Source organism: Phyllostomus hastatus, unplaced genomic scaffold (genome assembly GCF_019186645.2).
Source record: "Phyllostomus hastatus isolate PE091 unplaced genomic scaffold, TTU_PhHast_1.1 phas_contig_283, whole genome shotgun sequence".
Classification (NCBI taxonomy): Eukaryota; Metazoa; Chordata; class Mammalia; order Chiroptera; family Phyllostomidae; genus Phyllostomus; species Phyllostomus hastatus.
Window position 1 is genome coordinate 5,698,180 of NW_025333833.1, and position 22,815 is coordinate 5,720,994.

General features: G+C 40.1%; 1 protein-coding gene across 5 annotated transcripts in view; it reads left to right on the forward strand.

The window, feature by feature from the left end:
• Positions 1 to 22,815, forward strand: part of RABGAP1L (RAB GTPase activating protein 1 like) — a 453,918-nt gene that overhangs the window by 24,818 nt on the left and 406,285 nt on the right. For 2 of the 5 annotated variants that reach the window (XM_045838838.1, XM_045838843.1), the window contains exon 1: positions 6,405 to 6,637. The exons of 2 other annotated variants lie outside the window; for them this stretch is intronic. In XM_045838838.1, the coding sequence (XP_045694794.1) occupies positions 6,515 to 6,637 (123 nt within the window). In that variant the 5' untranslated portion in view covers positions 6,405 to 6,514. Of the gene's footprint in view, positions 1 to 5,865; positions 5,927 to 6,404; positions 6,638 to 22,815 lie in introns of those variants that run through there. One more of the 5 variants, XM_045838841.1, reaches the window with a different exon arrangement.

Consider the following 22,815-nt stretch of genomic DNA (forward strand, 5'->3'; position numbering starts at 1 on the left):
CCCAGAAGGGCCCTGTCTCCCTGGGCAGCGTGGCTGGTGGCATCTTCAGTTCAAAACTGTGTGGTTGCACCGTTCTGAACACTGTCAGGAGGGGAGAGGAACAGGGGCATGATTAATGCCAGGGGCAATCCACGAATGCCCATTAAAAAGAATTAAATTTGCTGCAAATCTAGAATATACTTTCTTTGCCGTGGTAACATTGACCAAAACTCATCAATCAGATTTTATAAGAAAGAGCACTTAAATTACATAAAAGTTCTATTGAAAAAAGCGCAGACAACAGAATGGTGGTTAACAGAGGGAAGGGGTGGGGGGTAGTCAGAGGTAAAGGGGGCAAAATATATGGTGACGGAAGAGGATTTGTCTTTGGTGGTGGGCACACAATGCAACATACAGATCGTGTACCGTGGAAATGTACACTTGAAACCCGTATGACCCTATGACCAGTATCACCCCAATAAACTTAATAAAAAATAAAGTTATTGCCACTGGAAAAAAAAAGAGCAAGGGAAAATCAACTGAGTATTTAACCAGCTCAAGAATTTAAAATTAAATAATATTTCAACTAAGGAAACTAATGGGAAAGAAAAATTATAGTTGAGACCAAACTTAGATGACAATTTTAATAAACACAATACAATACCAGAATGGACTCAAATACCAAACTGGTTTTAAAATTATGGAAGTAACCAGAGTTTTTTTTAAATGATCAATTTTAAATAATAAGAGACAGCCAATACAGTTCTGGAGGTAGCATCTTTAAAACCTTTAATAGTAGATCATTTCAAAACATTTCCATTTAAAAGAGAAAACATTATGATTATAGATACAAAATCCTACAATGAAACAATATTCCCCAATCTAGTAGCAGCACCAGAAATTTATTTATACCTAGTATGTAAGCACCGCCGCCCATGCATATTGGTTTCACATGGTGTCTGCTGGGGGTTCTGAGTTGTTTCTTTTTTACCTTGTGTTTAGGAAGAACTGAGGTATTTGTATTAACAAGGTGTCTCCTGCAGTTGCTGGACCCTGCTCTGTGTTGCCTGGTCCAGGCTCCTAGAGTGAGAGCTCCTGGGAAAAGACATACTAATGCCTGACTTTTTGAGAGCATGATTTTTTAGCAACTTCTAGAGTCCTTAATCCTGGCCATTTGCCACTGGACTCAAGAGTCCTCACACCTCACACAGTCCTTTCTTTTTAATCCCATGCTTCAGGTGGTCCCCAGGTATTCTCAGCGCCTCTGTGGTCACATGGACAGTTCTGGGTTCCTTTCTCACAACTCCAAGCTCATAGGAACCCACCCTGGTTTCTGGCTTGCCAACCTAGTTGCCTTTTACGGATGGGCCTCATGTTCAGGAAAGCGACAGTGTGGGGCCTTCACTGAAGGCCTGGAGGTGTGCCAGTAGCCCTCAAAGCGGATAGGTAATTATTTCTACACCTGCCCCTGTGTTATCCTTCTGTGCAGGTTTGAAAACAAAACTCACGTGTGTCTGTCCCCTAGACCTTCCCAACTCTCCCTTCTCCCACAATCAAGTGAACCCAAAGGCTTGAGCTTTCCCCACATCCTATCAGCCAGAGGAGGACCTTTCTCCCTGCTTATGCAATAGCCAGTATTTACAGTAGCTAGAGCTACATTATTTTATGGTGGCCATTTAATACTAAAAATCCTTTTTTTCTGGACTACTCTCTGCTTTGACATATATGGTCTTGCTGAAGAGGTCATGCAAGTCAACTTTAAGACGCAAAGCAGGTCAATGTCCCCTTTCTTCTAGGAAATCAGTGAAGATTTGAGGGCACATAGACTTCCTGTGAAGATTAACTCATGAACGGCAGGCCAAGTCCTGAGCACTGTGCTCACCATGAAGTTATCATTCAGTGCAAGTTGGCTGCTGTGATTGTTGCAATTCCACTGACTGTTCAGAGAATGCCTTCAAATATTATTCTGGATCTTGGCTTTCTCAGAAAGGTTATGTGTAATCTTTTCTCTCAGACCTTCCCTTTCTCCTCTCCATGAAATCTGGCTGGACTGCAGTGATCCCTGTGCACACGTCCTCTTCGAGCTCCCCCGGGTCCTCCCCTCCATCCCCGCCCTGCTTTTTCCCTGTGCTGATCTCCCTCCACACCCCCTGCACGGGTGTTCCAGTGATCCCTGTGCACACGTCCTCTCCGAGCTCCCCCGGGTCCTTTCCCTTCATCCCCGCCCTGCTTTTTCCCTGTGCTGATCTCCCTCCACACCCCCCTGCACGGGTGTGTCCCTCCTGCGTACTTTCCCCCTTTGCAAGCACTCTCCCGAGCTGAAGCGTCAGCTGGGCTGGAGACACAAGATGAATAGTCTGCACTCAAGGAGGATAAATCATTTGGAGATGCTAATCGCCAGAGAATTTCAGATAAAGTGCTTTGGCAACTCAAGTAGGAAGAAATCATTTGCAGGAGAAGATGATGAAAGAGATAGCTGTTGAACTGAGTTTTGAGGGATTGTAACATCTAGATGTGTCTCGGTGAGAGAGGAAGGGCCCTTTATTTTTTTTCCTCAGAAGAAACTTTATTTAGACTAAAACAAAAGCATGTGAACTGTGAGTGTGTGTTTGAGTGACAGCTGTTTTTAAGCTGTGTAAGTCAAGAGGAAAAGGGTGCCTGCCTTAGGTAAAGGGGGCAGCATGACCAAAGGTAGGATGTTGGATACGTATATGGGGCTATTTACTCTATGAGAAATTAATATGGATGATTTAATATGCGTATTGGTTAAACATACTGGTATTAAACTCATTGTATGTTAACATAAATAACATTTTAATGAAAGGTAACTATTTCTGAAACAAAACAATTTAGTGAGAAGATGACATTGTATGTAATATGTTTCACAAATCCCTTAAATGTTTGCCTTATTAGAAGGCAGGCTCTCATTTCTGCTACCGTGTTCCCTCTGCTGTGGTGTGTTGTTTGGGGTGAAGCGTGTGAAGGGCAGCTGGTCATGTACCTTCCCCTGTAACCATCACCACGCTGGCGGAGCGGGGTGAATGCCGAGGGTGCGGGCATTCGGAGGTTTCCTGTGCATTCTAGGATTTCACTGGAATTAATAAGATAAACAATGAAGATTTTGTGAGGGAGTTGGGATTTGGGGTGAGACTTGAAGGCGTTAGATAAATGGAAAGAAATAAAAAGGCTTTACTGTTGAGGACAAATAGTATGAACAAAGTTACGGAAAATTTCATGTCTCACGATCAAAAGACTAGAACAGTTACCATGAATTCAAGAGGTGGAACAGAAATAAAAATGACTACTTTACACTGGGCCCTGATAAAGTCTCACGTCTAATAGAAAGGCCGTGGGACAGTTAGTTGGCCTGTAGTGCTGGGGAGGAGTGGAGCCAGCCAAGTGCTGAGTGCTTTCCGTGTGTCAGTCACTGACCTAAGGGGCTGTGTGTGCTCATTCACGTGCTCCGCACACAACCCTGGAAGGTCGGTATTGTTATCACTGTTTTACACGTCAGAAACCTGAGGCACAGAGAAATTATGTTACCCACTTGAGGTCACACAATTAGTAAGCTGCAGAATTGGGTTTTAAACTCAGGCAGTTCGGCGCTGACTGGTGTGGCTCAGTGGGTTGGGTGTTATCCCGCAAACCGAGAGGTCGCTGGTTTGATTCCTGGTCAGGGCGCATGCCTGGGTTGTGGCCCAGGCCCCTGGTCAGGGTGTGGGAGAGGCAACTGATGGGTGTTTCTCTCGCACATCGGTGTTCTGCCCTCTCTTTTTCAGTCCCTTCCCCTCTCTCTACATATAAATAAATACAATCTTAAAAACAAACACTCAGGCAGTTGGGTTACAAGATCTGTGCTTTTATGGAGCACGTTAAATGCCCCTTAAATACTAAGAAATAAGATTATATAAGGAGGATAATATGAGCTTATGAAGGACTCTTAAAACAGAGGAATTTGAACTTGATATAGGAGGCTATCAGTAAATGTTTGATTTTTTTCAATTGAGTTGACTTAAGACTTAATAAAATATTTCTTTTTTTTTAGATTTTATTTATTTATTTTTAGAGAGGGAAGGGAGGGAGAAAGAGAGAGAGAAATATCAATGTGCTGTTGCTGGGGGCCATGGCCTGCTCCCCAGGCATGTGCCCTGACTGGGAATCGAACCTGCGATGCTTTGGGTTGCAGCCCACACTCAACTCACTGAGCTACACCAGCCAGGGCATGATAAAATATTTCTGAGTGCCAGTGTTGTATATGTAAGTTGTTATGGTGAGGATATAAGGATGAGTATAGCAGAGCCAGGCGAATGTCCCTCAGTAGCTGTGTTTCCTTTCTTCTGTGATAATAGCATTTATAGCTGGCCCAAAGGCCACCACAAGACTGTATTTCCCAGCCTTGCCGGAAAGCTGGAGTGGCCATGTAACTGAGTTCAGGCTGGTGGGATGTGAAGTGGATCTGTGCTTATCACAGCTTGTCGGAGCTGGGCTGAAACGGTTGGCGGTAGACTTCCTTTGTCCACCCCCCTCATCCCCCCCTTACCACCCCCCGCTTTTTTTCTTTTGGTTTGGTCCTCGCCTCATCTTACTGCCTACAATGCCAAGGAAAGGTGTTAAAAGGAAGAGAATAGAATTTCTTTGAAATGAAAATTCTTACAAAGAAGGATTTCATAGAAACCGGATTAAAAACAAGAACATATTTCCACAGTGTGTGTGACAGACATTAGTTCCTAGAATCTGAGTGTTCCTGGCAAAAAAGATAGAACTTATCTGCAAACGTATCAAGGATCAAGACCTGAGGAGCCCAGGAACTGACTTTAGAAAGACAGACTTGAAAATAGCAACAGAGTAAAATATGCTCACAAAACAAAACAAAACAAACAAAAGAAACCTAAGGTGGCAGCAGGTGAAGGAAAAAACTGTCATAGGAATCGCAGTTTGGTAGAGGCAGCGAGAACATCAAAGACGTGTGGAAAATGGTTTATCAGGTAAGTAGTGCTCAGTTGGTGAACTTGAATCTGTTCACCCTGGAGCAACGAACACCTCCACCCCCAACCTGGTGTTCTCAGGAATGCCGAACTCGAACTCGTAAAGATGCTTGGCCGGAAAGGGCCCTGGTTACCCACTCATTTGAGCTGTCAGCAAACCTCCAGAAGAAAGTGCAACAGGCTTCCAAGTCACATGAGCAACCTCCTTTTATCTTACTGCTTCTATAAAACCCCATGATGTTGTTATTTTTTATTTATTTTAAATGTTTGAATACACGTTTTTTAAAGGTTTTATTTATTTATTTTTTTAGAGACAGAAGGGAGGGAGAAAGAGAGAGAGAGAGAAACATCAATGTGCGGTTGCTGGGGGCCATGGCCTGCAACCCAGGCATGTGCCCTGACTGGGAATTGAACCTGCGATGCCTGGTTCGCAGCCCACACTCAATCCACTGAGCTATGCCAGCCAGGGCTGAATAAACTTTTTTTAGAGCAGTTTTAAGTTACAGCAAAATTGAGCGGGAAGTACAGAGAGTTCCCATCTACCCCTTGCCATTACACACCCCCAGCCTCCCCCACGGTCCACAGGGAGCGGCAGAGTGGTGCACTGGTTGCCGCCGCCCTGCGTTCCTGCTGCTCCACATCCGTGCCAGACCTTGGCGTTGCCAGTGTTCTGGGTTTTGGCCATTCTAGTTGGTGTATAGTGGTATCTCATTATTGTTTTAATTTGCATTTCCCTGATAACATATGATGTGGAGCATTTTCTTTGCCTGTATTTACTTGCTATCTCTGTGTTTTTTGGTGGTGAGCTGCCTGTTCAGATCTCTCACCATTTTTAAATCAGGTTATTTATTTTCTCGTTATGCTATGATTTTCATACTCTTTTCTCTTTTTCCTCCTACAGATAATGTGAGAGACAGTATGCCTTTGTGATTAAAAATGAGTCCTTTGGAATCAGATTGACAGTAAGAATCCTGTCTCTCACTTGATAGCTGTGTGACTTTGTGAAAGTTACATAAACTCTCTGTGCCTCAGGTTTCATCTTGGTGAAAGGGGGCTAATAATGTGTGGTGCTTGAGTGCATCGATGCATATACAGGACTTAGATGAGGGCCTGACTTGTAGTAAGTACTTACTGTTAGCACGAAGTATTTATTAGTCTGTCATTTTGTGTACTCATCGTTACTCTCTGCTCTTTACTGTACTCCCTGCAGGACACTTACGCTGAACCTGTTCACATGAAATTGTACATTATTTTTAGAGGTATTTGTATTTTTTAGTTTTTGTTTAAAAAGTCACATCAGTATCACAGCCATTCTCTTGGTAAAAGGTTCAGCAAATACACAAATACCTCTCTATATGTGCGTAGTAAAAATGAAAGTTCCTTTGCATGTAACAGCCCCCTCCTCCCACTTCCTCTTCTCTTTCCAGATGTAATGACTGTTAACCGTTAGAGTAGGTTGAGGCTGAGCAGATTGGCCTGAGATGTTCCATATTAAATTATTTTTTTAATCCGAAGTCTCTGGCACTTGTTCCTGCCTAGAGTCTCTTGTAATGGAGCAGCTTCCTGAGACTCTGCAGTGTTCGTCCCTTGTGCTCCCCTCAGGACTTCTCAGTAGGTCAGATTCCCAGACTAACGCCTGCTTCTCTGTCTTCTCCTGTTTGTGGCAGCCAAAGGTATGTACCTTTTGATTTCGGCACTCGTGTGCTGAGAATGTCCACCTTATTTAAGATGCTCAACGTAAGTGGTGTGGAAGGTGATTGCACCTGTCCCTCAGGGTTGGGGTAGACCACCCTTTCCCACTCCTGTTGTTTGCTGTCTAGGGCCAGGATCCTTGACCTCCCTGGGTTCCCAGACTCCACTGGCACGTGGTTCTGGGGATGGGGGGAATCTGGGGAGGGTCTGTCAGTGCTCTCTGCCACCCTCCTGTTTCTGATGGTAGGGTGTGGGAAATGTGGGGAGACCTGGAGGTGCCTCATGATCTTTTAGATCTAACTTGAGAGCTGCTGACCAAGGACTGTTCAGCAAATGAATGTCCCAGTTGAGATGGAGATAATGCATCTTGCTTTGAGAATTAATAGAGCTAAAGTACTTTGAAACATAATTTAAAATTTTATTTCTTTTAGGTTTTACTTATAATTAAAATATTTTATTTAAAGAAATATAAAATTATACATTCAAATAATAATTTCTTAAATTTTTATGCCTTTATTTTAAAATCCTGGGTAGTAATGTGTTCATTGTAACAAATTTAAAAGGATACAAATAAAAAGTGGAATCTACTTCTACCCATACATTATTTAGTAAGCACACGTGTTAAAAAAAAGAAATGAGTTTATAATAGACTTGGAATGTTTTGGATATCTTTCTGTGACAGTTCTGTGGCAGTGTAACACCACATAATTTATTGAGATGTTTCCTTTTTGTTAGATGTTTAGATTGCCCCCCGACCCCCAGTGGAAACAATGCTAATATGTTTGTCCTTGTAATTTTATTTTTACATATTGGTGAGTATTTATTTGGGGTAGATTTTTGCAGACAGAATACTGGATCACTGTGTACATTTATTTTAAAATTTGATTTAAATTAAAAAAATCTAATAGAGTTAAAACGTTGACTTTGGCCCCTTTTGGATACTAATGCTCAAACTCTTTTTGGTAGAGATGTTTCTCAGATGGATTAGTGTAGGGAGGCACTCCCAAGGGAATTCTCTAGCTTGCTGAGTTTCAGGTACATGGTGAAGATGCAAGGGTAGTTAAAACCTCACAAAATAATAGCTAATAGCTCTCTTTTTCATTTTTGAAGTGAAGTGGAAATAGTTTCTGAAAGATTTGGTGATATTTTGGCAGGCAATTACATGATTTTTAGTTGCTTTCCAGTGAGAAATTTTTATTTTTATTTATTTTTAGAGAAAGGAAGGGAGGGGGAATGAGAGGAGGGGAAACATTGATGTGAGAGAGAAACACCAATTAGTTGCCTCTCACATGTCCCCAACTGGAGGTCTGGCCTGCAATCCAGGCATGTGCCCTGACTGGGAATTGAACTGGCAACCTTTCAGTTCACAGGCCGGTGCTCAGTCCATTGAGCTATACCAGCCAGGGATCCAGTGAGAAATTTAATAATTATAGCTAGTGCTTTGATTTTATATAACAGTGAATATAGTTAAAATGTAAACAATTCAGAATGTCTATATTCTACCCCAGCCTGCTCTGTTATTCAGAGGCTGATTTCCCAATTTATCATTATCCATGTACGTTTTATTTTCCTTTGTATTTGACCATTTTATTGTTTAATTGTTTCTCTGTTAGTGTGGATCTATACAATGAAAGGGAAGAGAGTGTGACCATGTCTGGTAGATGATGGGTTAATTGCAAAAGTCATTTAAAGTAGGGGATCATGAAAATATATCATATACACACACTTAATATGTAACTTGAAATCTGTGTGTACGTTTTTGTACCAAGCATTCTGGCATTCTAATGGCCTTGGTCTTTATTGGGTACATTTCATCTATAATGCTTCATTTTAGATTTTTTTCACTGTACTTAGAATAAAACCTTAAAATTTAAGGGGTGTCAAAAAATGTAACTGCTCCTTAACAGTTATGCGAGAGCCTGGTGCTGCTGCCGGGCAGCAGCAAAGTGCTGGGCCGGAGAGAGCCAGGTGGAGGGCCGGAGTCGGCCCACGGGCCTTGTGTTTGCCACCTGTGCTTTGAATCTTTAACATGTGGCACAAAAGGTATATATTATCTGGCTTTTTGCCAGTTTCTAAGAAATCTACACTACTGGTTATTTGTGATCAAGTTATACTGACTTCCATTTCTGAATCTTACCTTAGGGCCTTTGCCACATGCCACTCCCATAACCTGGAATGATCTTTTCTTCTAATCTTTGGATGAAGATTTTTATCCCAAGTGTCATGTTTTCAAGGGAGGCATTCTTAATATTCCTTTCGAAACCAGGACATGCCCCACGTACTACTGTCACTTTGTTACTTTCCTCATTTTAGTTGGCACACTTGTAAATATGTGTTTTTTTCTGTTTATTCATTGAACTTCTACCTTTTTCACAAGGCTGAAGGCTACATGTAGGCAAGTGCCATATCTGTTAGGTTTACCATGCTGTAATAGCCTGTGCTTAGAGCAGTGTCTGGTGTATAATACAAACCTAAGTATTTGCAGCCTTAATCAAATGTTTATTAATTTCATACAATGTGTCAGGCACTGTGGGGGCATTAATGAATAAAATGCTACTTAGTCACCTCATTGCAGCCTGAGAACGGAAATGTGTTTATCCAAGTATGCACCACATTTACTAAAATATAGGACATTAAAATTTTCACAAGATAATATTAGAACATGCAAATTTTATGCTAAAATAAATAGGAATCTTTTTAAAACATGGGAGAAAATGTTGCTCATTCTTTCAGAAATGATTATTCACGCATTTTTCATTCACATTGTCTTGAGGATTCTGACCATCTGTGTAAAGCTTTGAAAAGCTGGGAAGATCATAGGCACTATTATTAATAACTGTAACCCTTTTTCCCCCCTGAAGTAATTAAGGTCTTTCTTGAGACTGCATAATGTAGTGGAACCTGCCCTCTGGAGAACCAAGCAGGGTTAAAGTATAGGACTGCAAGTAGAGCACAGGTGATTAAAGCCAGACTAATATATGCGATCCCAATTTGCTATGTCTTAAGTTCTGTTGCTCTTAATAAAATGTGCTGGGGTAAACAGAATGTCAGGCATCGCTTGTAAAGGTTTTCCTTTTTAATTATGGTTTTGTTTTTGCATTGTCAGAAGTTCTCTGATTTGGAAGGGTGTACTTTACATGAAGAACTGTGTTCCGAAAGTGTTTAGCTTGTCTTTATGTTGAGTCTGCGGAGTGTGGTTTCTTGACTCTGGGTGAGTGAATTAGCCTTCCAAGCCCCATTGTAGTTGTAAAGGGGATTGCATTTGGTACTAGTGTGGCTTGTTTTATGTAACCAAAAATTTTTAAAATTCTCTGTGTTGAAATGATCTTTCTAGAGAGAAGTGATTTTGGTCTTTTAGTCATTCAGTCATCATTCATTCATTTGACAAGTGACCTTGTCAGGTGGTGTACTGTGTTCCTGACAATTTCCTGGGAGCTGCAAATACAAAAGTGAATAAAGTATAGTTGCTGTACAACAGCAGTGCATTGTAATTGATGAGACAGACACATAAAGAACTATGTGGTATGATAAAGGGTAGAGTAGGAGTATAAATTAATATAAAACATTGTAGAAACACTGTAGAGGGAGTGATTGGCTCTTGTTGGAAGGGTCAGAGAAGGTTTCCAGATTTGTTGGAAATCCAGACACATCCATCTGCTGGGTTTTTACCCTCCGAAATTTGTGTAGAATAGAGCTGCTTGAACTGCCTGCAAAGAGCCTCACAGGCAAAGGGGAGTAAGGGTACCCCTTGGAAGCTCAGCTGTGCCTGAGAGCAGCTTGAAAACCCCTTAAATTCTCTGTTTTACCTTCAGAATTCACATGAATGCTGCATTTCATTGCATCCTAATGTTATAAATGTAGAAATATGTGAACTACCATCAGAAAAGAAAAAAAATTCCCTGCTGGTCTGCTAATTGTGGAAAGCTGGGGTGAATAAAGAGGGCTGACACGACATACCAGGCTCAGCACCTGCGTTTTCTTAGTGTGTCCCCAGCACGTTTGAGTTTGTGCCTGGGGATGTGCGTGCACTGGTTTGAGAAAAAAACAGAGTGGTCAGTCAGGTCACGGAACGTCGCATTCTTCTTCATGTTTCTGTAGTGTAGCCTTGGGAAAATTATTCATCATATTTTTGGACCATAAGATGCACCTAGGTTTTAGAGGAAAATAGGAAAAAAATTTTGAAGCAAAAAATGTGGTAAAATATTTAATAACATAAATAATTTAACATTTCACCAACGTAAATGTAAAGCTACATTCAGACTATAAGACACACCCCCTTCCCCCAAATTTGGTGGAAAAGTGCGTCGTATAGTCCAAAAAATACAGTAATTTGAGACTCTTGCCTTTGGAAATTGGACTAATGATGTGTACCCATACTTTTGTCGGGAGGTGATCATATAGTAGCTGCTCATGAAGGCTGTTTCCTTTTCCCCCACCCCCATCACACTCCTGTTTCTCGTCTCCTCCTTGGCCTTTACCCCTGGCCTCATAATTGCTTAGTTTGCCATGATCAGCTTGCTTTCTGTCCTGCTGGTCTTTTCCAGCTAGTGAGCAGTTGAGAACAGTACTAGGAGATGGTTGGGGTATAATCAGGGAAGTTCCTGGAGTAACAGAGAAAAGCATTCAGCACCCTGGGAAGTGGCTCAGGCTTGGCTCATCAGTGTAGGAGAGGCCTAGGAAGGCTCCTGTGTTGGTAAAGGGGAAGATGGGTGAGACTCCAAAGCTTGGGATTGGAATGTAGGACTGAGTGCACTGAGTGCACTGACAGTCCGATTTCTGAGCAGCAGCAGAAGCGGTGATGCTGACTTGTTTCTTTTTTTCCCCAAACTGGTCAGAATATTAGACTAGTGGTCTGAAGATTTTAAATTGAAGTAAGTATGTGTTCAAAAATACGTTATGTCTGAAACCTCAGAGTTAAACATAAAAAGAAGTTACGTTACTGGCTTATTTTATAAATGGTGGCACCCATCCCTGTGTTTCTTGTGATGTTAGTGTTTCATTCATGACAGCTTCATCTCAAACTCATGTATTTCTCTGACTGTACGGCACATGTCGGTTGGAGGTTCAGGAGGGTACAATTAAGTCACTTCCGCAACTCTCCAGGTTTTTGACTAATTGAGAACAGAAACAGGAGCCAAATGTAGGACAAAATAAAGTATTGAGCTTTATTACTGGTGCAGGTGGATTGGAACATGTGGTGAGGATTTTATTGCGCTCTTCCTAGCAAGAAGTGAAAGCCCTCACACCGAAGTAGAACAGAAGAATGGGGGTTTGTTTTCAGAGCAGTGAGTCATGGCACCTGCCACAGCCACAGGCCCTTCAGGTGGAGACTTTGGACAGGAGCTAGGCACGCATGTTTTAAACCACTTAACCTGGTTCCTCCCTGCTCCCACCACTTGGGCTTTAATGAGCACTTGACCTGTGGGCAGTCATAGGAGACAGATTGCTACAAAGTGAGGTTGATTCGGTTGCTTAAAATCTGGACCCTGTATTTAATTAGCCGTGTGAACTAGAATGAATTATTTGATCTTTTGAATGCATTTCTTCTTTTGTTAGGTGGGAATACGAGTATGTTAAGTGATTGTTATTGAACACAAACAAAAGATAACTAGAATGCCTAATACTGTTTGGTTCTTAGTAAGCATTGAGTAAAAGTATTAAAATAGCTGCTATTTGTGAGTTTTGGTAACTTATTCTTAAACTAGGCCTTGAATGTTTAAATACGTAAAAATTACAACTGCTACATTAAAATCATAGTATGTGATATTTGTTACATTCCTAAATTGTACTGTCAATAGAAAACATGTATCCCTTCAAATGAATATTGCTTCTTTGACTTACTCATTTCATGAAAGCAAAAGGCTACAGTTGCTTTATGCTGGTGTGCCCTTATGTTGCAGATTTGATCATCTGAATATTACATAGACCACCATGTTTAGGTTTTCCCTTTCTTGTCAGAATGAAACCTCAGTCATATTCTCCATATTTGGGGGAAGGGAGGGTATAGGTCCACTGTGCATTAGCAGACACTTGTTTCTCTTTTAAATGTCATTTAAAATCAGAGCTTAAATTTGAGCCAGTGTGATGATAGTTTGAAAAGAGGTATTATTTATATTAGTGTGTAGCAAACACAGGAGGAGCATTAACTGGCCTTAAATTTTATATGGATGCCTTGCACATATGTATTGTTTAGTAAGAATTTGTAAACTGGCCTCATGTTATACGTTGATTTACTCAGATATGTTAAGGGAGATCCTAAGCTACGTCATTAAGATCTGAATACATATAACAGGGTAAATAAACTTCTTAAATAATGAATGTTCTCTTTTAACTTCATTTTCTTTTTGTTTGTTTTGTTTTAGGTTAAGTTTACACAGAAGCTGCATGCTTAGTGACTTGCACTGTGATGTAAGGAACCAGTGATAAAAAGAGCCATTCAGCTCCTCTAGAGAAAGACTATCTTTTGTTAACTGTTACATGTAACTAGTGCTATCCCTTTAGTTTTTGAGTTTTAAAATAGTCTTTTTTTTGTATTTAAGTTCAGTAACTGGCTAGGATAAATGGTTTTCTCTAAGAGTCTACACAATAAATTTAGGGAGTGGGGGAGAATTGTTTGGAAGTGTTGACACTTTTGTTTTCCTTTGTTTTTAAAGAGAACCAGTAGTGAACAAGGTGCCTGTGGCAGTTTGAGGAGTGGCAGGGGCACTCAATACCGTTGTGGGCACTCGGGCCAACAAGCCCGCCGGTTTTACCTATCTCTAAATTCCAAGTTTTAGTGTTAAGTGTGCATACGGTGGACTTACAGTTAATGTTTGCTGTGATGAGTCCATGGCATGCACATTAAAAAAAATTCTTCGATACCTTTTGGGCAAGTAGCTTAATTATTCTTCTTATATTTTGTGGGTCCTCTTCAGAAATTATGACACATTATAGTGCCTTCATTTTCTCAAAGTTGGGAAGACATGACTAGCCATTTATAGAAATTATTTTTTTATCTGGTGTTCCATGTTGTACTTTTTTTTGGTTAACTAGTTGACTATTTAAGTGTTTCTCAAGTAATTCAAAGATGGACTACTAGTTTCTGATTTCCAAGGTTATTCCTGCTGTTAAATATAGAAGTTTCTGCCCTGCCTCTTCCTTCAATCTAAATATATCTCTTACAATAGATTTCCTAGAGTTTAAGGTATGACATAATTCAAGAATGGTATTGTGCTTTGGAGTAGACCTGAATTTGCATCGTATTTCCATCAGTTACTGGTTGTGTGGTTCTTGGATGAGTTACTTAATTCCTTTTTAATCTTGACTAACAGTTAAATTAATTAACAAATACTATAAAGCTCCTGAAAGAGCAATCGACAAACAGCAATGTGGTAAATGTTAATAACTACTAGCTGACTATATGTTTACTAAAGGAAAAGCTGAGTTAATCATGCAAATTTAGGATATGTTTGCACTTGAGGGTGAAGGAAGATTATCCAGTTTAAATTGTGACCCCATAGTAAATTTCTGTTTTTTTTTAGGTATTGAGGACTCTAACTTTGTCTTCTGGATATAGACTACTTTTCTCTTAAACTCACCATCTTAAAAAGTCATTGATGATGTCAGAATTGCATGTGGGCGGTAGGGGAGTGGGCAGGACAGGGGAGAGTAATGGAGGGAAAATGGGGACAACTGTAACTGAACAACAACAACAGTTTTTTTTTTTAAAGAAGTCATTGAGCCACAGCTGGTGTGGCTCATTGGATTGGGTGCCAGCCTGTGAACCACAGGGTCGCTGGTTCGATTCCCACTCAGGGCACATGCCTGGGTTGTGGGCCAGGTCCCCAGTAGGGGGTGTGCAAGATGCAATCACACATTGATGTTCCTTTCCCTCTCTCCTTCTCTCTAAAAATAAATAAATAAAATCTTATAAAAAAGTCATTGAAATGACAAACAAAATCTGTTTTAGTTGAGGTATAATGACAACTGAAATTTTAAAATTCTAGTTTGTTTAGTTGTTCTTGAAGGGATTACATTAGAAAGAGAAGTAGGTATGTAGCACAGTGCCTGCTACGTAATAAATGGTAGTAATTGTGGGGGGGGGCCTGTGTGTGTATGCATGTGCTCATGTGAGTGTGCACTGTGCACGTGCATGAGTGTAAGCCCGTGTGTGTCTAGTGGTTAAGAATATGGCCCCTCTTGTTAGACTAGTCTAGTGACTTAGTCTAAGTCTGGTGACCTTGGATAAGTCAGTTAGTATTCTGTTGTTTCTTCATTTATAAAAGTGGATTAATATTAACTCTACCTTATATTGTGAGGGTTAAATGAGATGGTATATAATATAAAGTGCCTAGTACAAAATAAGCACTTGATAGACATTAGAGATTATTATTGTAAAAATTTTCTTTTGAGAGGCATCTTTCCTTAGTGAAAAAAGGAGAATCTTTGGAGTCGGGTTGTGTTGGTTTTGAGTTTTGCTTCAGCTATGCCCTAACACTTTGACCTTGGACAGAGTACTTAGCTGTTCTCTTCCTGTTTTCATATGCATAAAATGAGGGTAATAGCTACCTTGTAGAGTTTATGGAAGTGTACATACACAGATACTTAGTAAATGGTAACTATTACACGCATGAGGCCTGTAGTTCAGGTCAGTAGTATCTTCTTGCGTTGGCATTGTGAGCCAGCAGGTTGGATTTTTTTTCCTGACACTGATGCTTGTCTGAAGTGAGTACTTAGTCTACAGTCAAGTCAGTTATGCTTTTTCTATAAATATGAAACTTTATAATAATAGCTACATATTCACTTATTTATAATGTTTAGATGAAACACTAAGTAGAGTATTCCTTTTTAATGTTCTCATTTATTTTTGTAGAGCAAGGGTAAAAGCAGTATCCGTTTGGCTCAGGATAAGGAGATGCTGTTCTGGCTTCCCCTGTAGGCCTCCTGTCCTGTGTTTCCTAGAGAAGAGAAATCCTGCCTCTGTGGGGTGTTTCGAGGCTGTGGAGGCTTTGTAGGGAAGTGATCGTCGTTTACCTGTTTGGGGAAGACAGCCTAGAACTCGTATTGCCTAGATAACACAGAAGTCCTACTCAAAAGTGGCCGGTCGCTCTTACTGTATGAACATAGCTGTCCGTGGGATCAGCTAGCCATCCCCCAGCTTCAGTCTGCGAAGGCAGGAGTTTTCCCACAGGAGAGGATACAGCTACTAGAATTTACTGAGCAGCCGTGAGTAATGTGAAAAAAAACCAAACAAAAACAAAACAAAACAGAACAGAGGACCGGCCACTCTGAACTGGAACTATAGCAGGCTCTTACCAGGCTCTCAGGCTGGAGACTGGTAATGGGGAGAGTGAGCAAAGTTGCAGGTCCATTCACATATTCCAATCTCTTGGCGTCTTAGGGAGACAAAATATGTACTTGTGCCCCCACCACCCCCTGAATTTTTTTTTTCCCAAGAAAAGACATCTTGGAACATACAGAAACCACAGCTTAATAGCAGATTCTTGCTAAACAAAAATTTTTGGTGATTAACAGTCATTTTACATATACAGAGTCCAGCACAAATAATAGCCCTTTTTGATTGTAAAATATTTCATTACAAAATCATGAGCATGTAATTCTGTAACATAACAGTATCACACCCAAGCGCATCATATGACATTTTAGGTGAAATTGCTGTCCATCTGATGCGAGACATTCAGCACCCTACCAGCCACGCTCAAGCCGGCCTTCCTTCGGCCAGACCCTGTATTTTCCTTCTCTTTTGGGGAGATTTTTTTTGGGAGGTTTTGCATATAAATTTTAGTTACACTTTGTTGTTGAGATATCATTCACATACCATAAAATTTACCATTTTAAAGTATATAGTTGGGGGTTTTCAATATATTCACAAGATTGTGCACCATGACCTAATTTCAGGTAGGGTATACATTTTAAGAAAAGACATCTTTTGGGACAGAGGAGAGTGGTGGGAGGAAGATGGAGACAACTGTACTTGAACAATTAAAAAACACAAAAGACATCTTTTGTCATATTTTGAGTATTTCACTTATTTATTTTTTAGAGAGGGGGGAAAGGAGGGAGAAAGAAAGGGAGAGAAACATAGATGTGAGATGCAAACATTGATTAGTTGCCTCTTGTATGTGCTCTGACTGGGGACCTCACCTGCAACCTAGGTATGTGCCCTGACCAGGAATTGACCCAGTGACCTTTTGCTCTCTGGGCCATGCCCAACCAGCTGAACCTTACTGGTCAGGGCTCTTTTATCATATTTTGATTAGCTTACCTCTGATTTTCTTTCTGTTTTCAGGAAAACCTGTTTTGTCTTTGGTCTTATCTCTGCTTTTTGATAGGTTTGTAGTTCTGCTGTAGTTTCAGTGTCGAGTGGTTGATCGTTTGCTTCTTCTTCAGTTTCTTTTTTCGTATTAGTCACTGGTGCTCAGTTAATTCCAATAGCCGGTCTTCAGGGAAAACTGTTGACCAGTTTCAAGAAGTCCTCAAATATCTACCTCTGTATTTCATGTTAATTCTGTTTCAGAATAAGAGAAGATAGAAAACAGTATCATTTTGGATGACTGCCATTGGGCTGAATGAATGTTCTTTGACAGTGGCTTATTTGTTTGGCAACTTAATTATTCACTCCTTTTTGCATGACTAATTTGTTTTAATATAAAATTTGTTTTTTTAAAGGCTAGCTAAAAATGATCATTTTCATTACGTAGAAGCTCACAGTACTATCATGCAAGCATTTTATAAACTGGTCTCTTAAATCATTATATCTTCACTCATAGAGAAGCTTTGCCTTTCTTCCCATGTGAACAGTGTCAGTAAGACTTGTATAGGGCATTATAATTTTCAACACAGTTAGCTCCCCTGGACAATGAAAATATGTGTTTATGTAACCATCTGTACACCAGTGGGTATAGATCGACAACAGATACAGAATTTAGCTTTGTCTGTTTGTCTGGTCTATTGTGTTTAACTGGTAAAATAATCTGACCTGCCACAGTTATAGTCACCTATAAATCTCACCATCCTAATACAGATATGTTGAAATAAAGTATTTTTCCTTTATAACATTTTATTTTTATGACATAGGAATATTAGGTAGCAATAATGATAATGTGCCTACCATTTAAAATTTCTTTTTGTCCTTTGCTGATTTCATATTTTGGTTATAAAACATTTTTCTATTGTCTTTTAAACCATCCTTTGACTCTAAGTACCACTTGTATTGTCCTGTTTTTATTCCTGTAATTATTTCAAGTAAGTCACTCTACCTTTTCTTTCTTTCCTCACACCCACTGTACTGTTTTTCTGGGAAATTATTGTCAGCTTTTTCGATCCTCTCTTCTTCCTTCACCTAGATTCCTCTCTCATACCTGCTGTATGAAGCCACATGGCCATTGGCAACCTGTTAGAATATGCTTTCTATGTCTTTTGCTAGAATATAATTATATTAGGACTCATTAGGCGTCATGTGACAAACTCAATTTAAACTAGCTTATGCAAAAGTAACTTATTGGAAGGAATAGTTTTATAGAATTAAGGGAATAGTGGAATTGACTGTTCCCAAGACTGAGAAGGGGAACAGATGGAGCTGGGCCTCAGGAGGGGCTCAAACAAAGGGATGGGGCTCAAGTAAGAGCCTCTTGCTTGTCCGTGTTTGGGGCTGATTGGCTCCTCTCTCTCCCTACATACTGGCATTCTGCAGATGGGGAAAACACGGCCACTGACAGTTCTGGTTTACATCGTACAAGTTTCGCTGAAGAGAGACACTGTCACGATGAACTCTTTGGTCATCTGTCCAAAAAGCTTAGGAAATGGGTTAATTGGTCTAGCTTTGGTTCAGTGTTTACCTTTGAATCTGTTTGACCAAGATGAGGTTTCTATAAAAGCCATGGTGTTTGAGTAGAGGGAAGCCTTATTCTCGGAAAAGAAAGTTTGGAGATTATTGGTGGCCAAATAAAAATAGGTGTCCATGAAAGCAATATAAATTAATAAGATGCTTTCTGCCCTTTTCATGGGTATGGCACTCACACACACATGCACTTGCACATGCACATACATGTTGGTGTGGCCTTTGCCTGAGGACGAGAGCAGTGGATGGATCGATTACTTAACAGAGGTCATGGTAGTTTTCTTCAGGACTGGCTTAGTTCTTTGAAGTACAGAAGAACTGTGGTTGGTAAATACACAGTTCTACAATACGCTGTTCTACATTATTTGTGTCTATTTTCTTATTGTAAATTAAGAGCATTTCCTTTTTCTAATTTTGTGATGGGTCTACTACAGTCATTCTAATCCTCATGGCTGATAGCCCCCCCCCCCCAGCATACCAAAATTTGACTCACGCTCATTTTTTTTTTTTTAGTTTTCTATTTTAGTTCAAGAGCCACTTGAAAATGAGTAAGTGCAAACACATAATATAAAAGCAAGAATCAGACTAACCACGTTTGGCACAGAAAGAGATTGGACCATGTGTACCACGATGTTGTCTTCTGAATGTGTTTGGTCCTTTTGGGAGAAGATAGCTTCCAGTTAGACTTTACTGAATGTGGTTGTGCTGTTCCTAGTATATGTGCAATTATAGTTTTAGGCATCCAAGGGAGGTGCTACTTCCGCTATATTGCTCATTTGACTAAAATGATGTGGTATTGAAGTAAGAATTAAAGGGGATTTCACTTGTTAAAATTGGTACAGATGTGGGGATGTTTAAACCAAAAATTTTCACTGAGTTTTTGGGTTCAGAGCAGGGGAGAAGGTGATGCGTAGAAGAAACATATCAGATTTTCAGTAGCATTGGTAAATTTTCTGACCCTGATTCTCATATACCTTTAAAATACCCTAAAAATAAAAATTATTATGCCTAGATTATAGTTCCCAGTAGTTTTTATAACTGAAAAGACATGAAAATCCTTTGTCAGACTTTACATTCTAATTTTTAGGTTATAATAGGGCAGTTTTTTAACTAAATGCCTTTAAAAGTAGTTTTGTGCACTGCTCTGTTTACTTGCTGAGTTGAAATGTGCATAGTAGTCTTGAGTTCACAGAACGGCAGGCTCTGTATTTAAAAGACTTCTGCAAATCTAATTTGAATTGAATAACTGTTTATGTTTGTTAACACCCTAATTCAGAGTTAACTGATAGGTTATTTATCACTGAACTATGAAGAATGCTTTGGGGTAAGAGACAGATAAGTTCTGGTGAGGAAAGGCGTGAAGAAGGTCCGGTATGTGTAGTGATGTTGTGTTGACGCAAATCCCAGCCTTGGGTCTCAACAGCTGAGTAGACTTTATGAGACAGTATAATACAGTGTAGGTCAGAGCATTACTCTGAAGTCAGGCTACCCGGCTTGACTCCTGGCTTTACATTTGCTATTTGTAAGAACTTTCAACTGATTGGTGCTTTTAAGAACAATTTGTTTCACACATTTATTGAATATCTACTATGTCCTACACCAAACATAGAATATTCCCTGGTAAACAAAGCAGAGTTGGGACTGGTGAGGGGACCTTATTTAGACAGCCTTAGCATTGAAGTGGCCTCAGGCTTCTCTGCTGTCCTTTCCGTACCTCATTTCTTACGACGTTAGCCACACTCATTACGATCTAGCTATCATGACTTTCTTTCTGTTCCTTAATAAGCCTTTTCTCACATCAAGTTCTTTCTCCCTAGTTCATTCTGTGGTTTACTCATTAAGCCCAAAATGAAGATAACCAGCCTATCAGGTGTAGAGTTCAAAACACTGGTAATCAGGATGCTCAAAGAACTCACTGAGTATGGCAACAACATAGAGAAATGAAGGTTACACTAAGTGAAATCAAGAAAAATTTACAGGGAACCAACTGTAGAGGGGAGGAAGCCGGGATTCAAATAAGCAATTTGGAACATAAGGAAGAAATAAACATTCAACCAGAACAGCAAGAAGAAAAAAGAATTAAAAAAGAAAAGAAAATGGGGAGCTGCTGTATAAGTATAAGGAGCCTCTGGGACATCTCTAAATGTACCAACATCTGAATCATAGGGGTGATAGAAGGAGCAGAGGAAGAGCAAGAAATTGAAAACTTATTTGAAAAAATAATGAAAGAAAACTTTCCTAATTTGGCGAAGGAAATAGACATGTAAGTCCAGAAAGCACAGAGAGTCCCAAACAAGTTGGACCCAAAGAGGATCACACCAAAACACATCATAATTAAAATGCCAAAGGTTAAAGATAAAGAGAAAATCTTAAAAGCAGCAAGAGAAAAGCAGAGAGTTACCTACAAAGGAGTTCCCATAAGACTAGCATCAGCAATTTCTCAAAAGAAACTTTGCAGGCAAGAAGGGACTGACAAGAAGTATTCAAAGTATGAAAAGCAAGGACCTATGATCCAGATTACTGTATCCAGCAAAGCTATTATTTGGAATGGAAGGGCAGATAAAGTGCTTCCCAGACAAGGTAAAACTAAGAGTTCATCATCACCAAACCATTATTACATGAAATGTTAAAAGGGAGTTATTGAAGAAAAAGAGGAAGATCAAATTTATGAACATTAAAATGGCAACAAATTCACAACTATCAACAACTGAATCTAAAAAAACCAACAAAGCAAATAACCAGAACAGGAACAGGATCACAGATATGGAGATCATTTCGATAGTTATCAACTGGTAGGGGCAAAGGGACAGGATGGGGGAAAAGGTACAGGGATTAAGAAGCATAATTGGTAGTACAAAATAGACAGGGGAATGTTAAGAATAGTATAGGAAGTAGAGAAGCCAAAGAACTTATATGCACAACACATGGACATGAACAACTGGGGGGGGATTGCTGGAGGGAAGGGGGGTACTGGGTGGAGGGGGACAATGGGGGAAAGTTGGGACAACTGTTTTAACATAATCAATAAAATACATTAAAAGTCCAGTTGAAAATGGGCAAAGGACCTGAATAGACACTTATCCAAAGGGGACATACAGGTGGCCAATAGATATATGAAAAGTTGCCTAACATCACTAATCATCCAAGAAATGCAGATTAAAACCACAATGAGATATCATTGCACACCTATCAGATTGGCTACCATCACTAAATCAACAAACAACAAGTGCTAGCAAGGATATGGATAAGGGGGAACCCTTTTGCACTGTTGGGGGGAATGCATCTTTATGTAGCTACTGTGGAAAGCAGTATGGAGATACCTCAAAGCATTAAAGTGGATTTGCCTTTTGAACCAGCAATCCCACTTCTGGGAATAGATCCAAAGGAACCCAAAACACTAATTCAGAAGAACATAAGCACCCCTATGTTCATTGCTGTGTTGTTTACAATCACCAAGATATGGAAGCAGCCCAGGTGTCCCTCAGTAGATGAATGGATACAACAACTATGGGACATTTACACAATGGAATACTACTCAGCTATAAAACAGAAGAAAATATGACCTTTTGCAACAGCATGGATGGACCTGGAGAATATTATGCGAAGTGAAATAAGCCAGTCAGAGAAAAACAAATACCATATGGTTCCACTCATATATGGAATCTAATGAATGAACTGAACTAACAAGGAAAATGGGGACAGACTCATAGATGGAGAGTAGATGACAGCTAGTGGTCGGGGGAGGATTGGGGGGCAGAGGGATTAAGCAGAAAGGAAAAAGGGCTCATGGACATGGACGGCAGTGTGGTGGTTGCTGGGAGGAGGGGGTAGAAGAGGGCTAAATGGTAATGGAGAAAATACAATAAAGATTAACAACAAAAAAAGAATATTAGCTATAAGAATACCAGGATTGCATTGGTCTTACTCATTGTTTAGTCTACGGTTCCCATTATAGTTTCTAGCACATAATAGGGACTCATTAAGTATTTGTTTAAAGAGTGGATAAAAGCCGACAGCAGTAGAGTTAGTTATACGAAGGTAGGAGGCAAGAGCGAAGACCTTAACGTGGTCCTGAGATTTCTGTGATCAAAGAGCTGGAGTGATCAAGTGATGGAGGCAGGGGTGTGTTGGGCCTTGCAAATCCTGTCCGGGAGTTTGGACTTTGTTCGAATTTTTTTAAAGAGATTGTAGTCTGCAGTTTGAATGTAATCCAGTGTATTTCCAAATGTGTTCTCTGGCAGCTCTGTAAAGAGTAGATTAGGGAGGAGAAGACTGGAGGAAGAAGACAGGTTAGGAGACTTATGTAGATGAGAACATTGC